The sequence below is a fragment of the Psammomys obesus genome, unplaced genomic scaffold (assembly GCF_907164565.1).
Source record: "Psammomys obesus unplaced genomic scaffold, mPsaObe1.curated_primary_1811, whole genome shotgun sequence".
NCBI lineage: Eukaryota > Metazoa > Chordata > Mammalia > Rodentia > Muridae > Psammomys > Psammomys obesus.
Genome location: NW_026589674.1, coordinates 1 through 2164, shown reverse-complemented (window position 1 = coordinate 2164; position 2164 = coordinate 1). Strand labels below are relative to the sequence as shown.

The 2164-nt window shown below is 51.8% G+C and overlaps 1 protein-coding gene across 1 annotated transcript in view; it reads left to right on the top strand.

Moving 5' to 3' along the window:
* The window catches only part of LOC129675169 (keratin, type I cuticular Ha4-like), a gene marked incomplete at its 5' end in the record, with an annotated part of 1521 nt that extends 276 nt beyond the window's left edge, over positions 1–1245 (top strand). Inside the window, 4 exons of the mRNA XM_055605176.1 lie at positions 1–81; positions 172–297; positions 473–693; positions 1161–1245. The exon at positions 1–81 is cut by the window's left edge and continues 276 nt beyond it. Coding sequence (XP_055461151.1) covers positions 1–81; positions 172–297; positions 473–693; positions 1161–1245 — 513 coding nt within the window. The remainder of the gene's footprint in view (positions 82–171; positions 298–472; positions 694–1160) is intronic.
* Between the last annotated feature and the right edge of the window lie 919 nt (positions 1246–2164).

Genomic DNA, 2164 nt, shown 5'->3' with positions numbered 1-2164 from the left:
GTGCTCAACGAGACCAGGTGTCAGTACGAGGCCCTGGTGGAAACCAACCGCCGGGAAGTGGAGGAATGGTTCACCACACAGGTGGGCATCGAGCCCGTGGTCACTCAGGAACGGAGTCCCCTCGGGCCCTGAGGCAGGGCCTGATCCTGTCCCTCCCTTTGTCCACTGCAGACTGACGAGCTGAACAAGCAGGTGGTGTCCAGCTCTGAGCAGCTGCAGTCCTGCCAGGCAGAGATCATCGAGCTGAGACGCACGGTCAACGCCCTGGAGATCGAGCTGCAGGCCCAGCACAACATGGTGGGTGCTGGTCAGACCTGGTGCTGAGCAGTGTGGAGTCTGGGGGCAGAGCCCTGGGGCGTCCTTGGGGACCCTCCCTCTGCTAAGCTCTTGAAGCTTGTGACTTCTTTGGAAGGCCACGCAGGAGCCTTTAGAGGGAACAGCCCTGTGACAGCCTTTTCCTTCTCCCCCCCAGAGAAACAGCCTGGAGAACACTCTGACTGAGAGCGAGGCTCGCTACAGCTCCCAGCTGGCCCAGGTGCAATACATGATCACCAACGTGGAGTCCCAGCTTGGGGAGATCCGTGCTGACCTGGAGCGTCAGAACCAGGAGTACCAGGTGCTGCTGGACATCCGGTCCCGTCTAGAGTGCGAGATCAACACGTACAGGAGCCTGCTGGAGAGCGAGGACTGCAAGTGAGTACAGATTGGATTTCTGGGATCGTGTGTGTGATGGGCATATTAGCTTCGGAGACAGACACGTGGTAGCCATGTTTTAAACTAGTCAGATAGTATACTGAATGCCTAGAGTGGATGCAGTGATCTGCATTAAGTAAACATGAATGCGCAAAGGCAAAGGGAATAAATAGTTCCTGCCTCTGAACGTTATTAGAAGTGAGAGAGGGGAAGGGAGATTACCAGCCAGGGCCTTATGTGTTGGGTAAGGCAGCTCTTGTTAAGTTCTCAGAGAGCACAACTGAGTGAGAAACAGAATTGTCTGGTTCTGCACAGAGCATTGTGGGTAAGGGAGAAGGGCTTGGTAACAATCACAGTTCCACTCGAGCTCCAGCCCCTGGTAATTCACAGGTTGGTCATATAGGTACGAGATACGGTGTGTGACTTAGGACTCTCCCACTCTGTTATGAACCTTTGTGTCTCTGCAGCCTTCCCTGCAACCCATGCGCCACCACCAATGCTACCGGTGGCTCCTGTGGACCTTGCTGCGGCTCTCAAAAGCGCTGCTGTTAGTTGAGTGACGTGGATCCCCTTTGAAGATGCCAATGAAGCCACTTAGTTCAAACTCAGGAACAGTCCCCGGGCTCCTCCTTGGCTAGGACTTCCTTTGCCATTAAAAACGTCATCATGACAACTGTGATTTCTAGACAGGGATATGCCTTCCAGAACCAAAGAGCAAAGACAGCCATCGCCAACTTTCTGACAAACTCCTTAAGTTGAAGGTTGAGGCTCTTTGCTGAGGAAGGTTTCAGGTCTCTGCGACCTGAGCTCTGAGGATTACCATAGAGGGTGTTTCCTGTTCATGCCTCCATTTCCCGCCTTCCTTTCTTCTCTGGTATTCTCTGGAATGCAAGGAGGCAGCTTCATTTACTTCCCAATAAACTTTATTTCTCTGGCATAGTCAAGGTTATTTCTCATTCACATTTGTACTTTGTAAAATATTCATTCGGGTCCCATAAAAACACCTCGCACTAGCAGGGTGATTAAATGGATCAAATGACCGACCTAGCTAATAAGGAAAATCTTGAGGGGCAGGGAGAGGTGTTGCCTGGATGGGTGGACTCTCAGCAAAGGCAGGCCATGTGGAAGACTTGGCCACAGAGACCCAAGCCCGTTTTGCTGTGGCTGCAGGGCCCTTGGCCATTCTGAGGGTTCCTTATACCCCAAGTTTCTCAAATTGTTACCCTCATTAGGCTTCTTTCTCTTAAACTACCTTACCACTGGCTTTATAGAAACGATTCTGAGAGTAGTGGTCCCCTCTCCTTACCTTTCTGGAGCCCCTGCCTCACCTGTGTAGACCCGTAGAAATGCCACTTCATTGATTTCTATAGCCCCTCACACCTTCCTAGCTCTGGTCACCTTTGCTCCGGCTTCTGATGAGCTGTCTAGCTTTTTTCTTTCTATATCCCTGTTCTGGGGTAATTGTCACCCA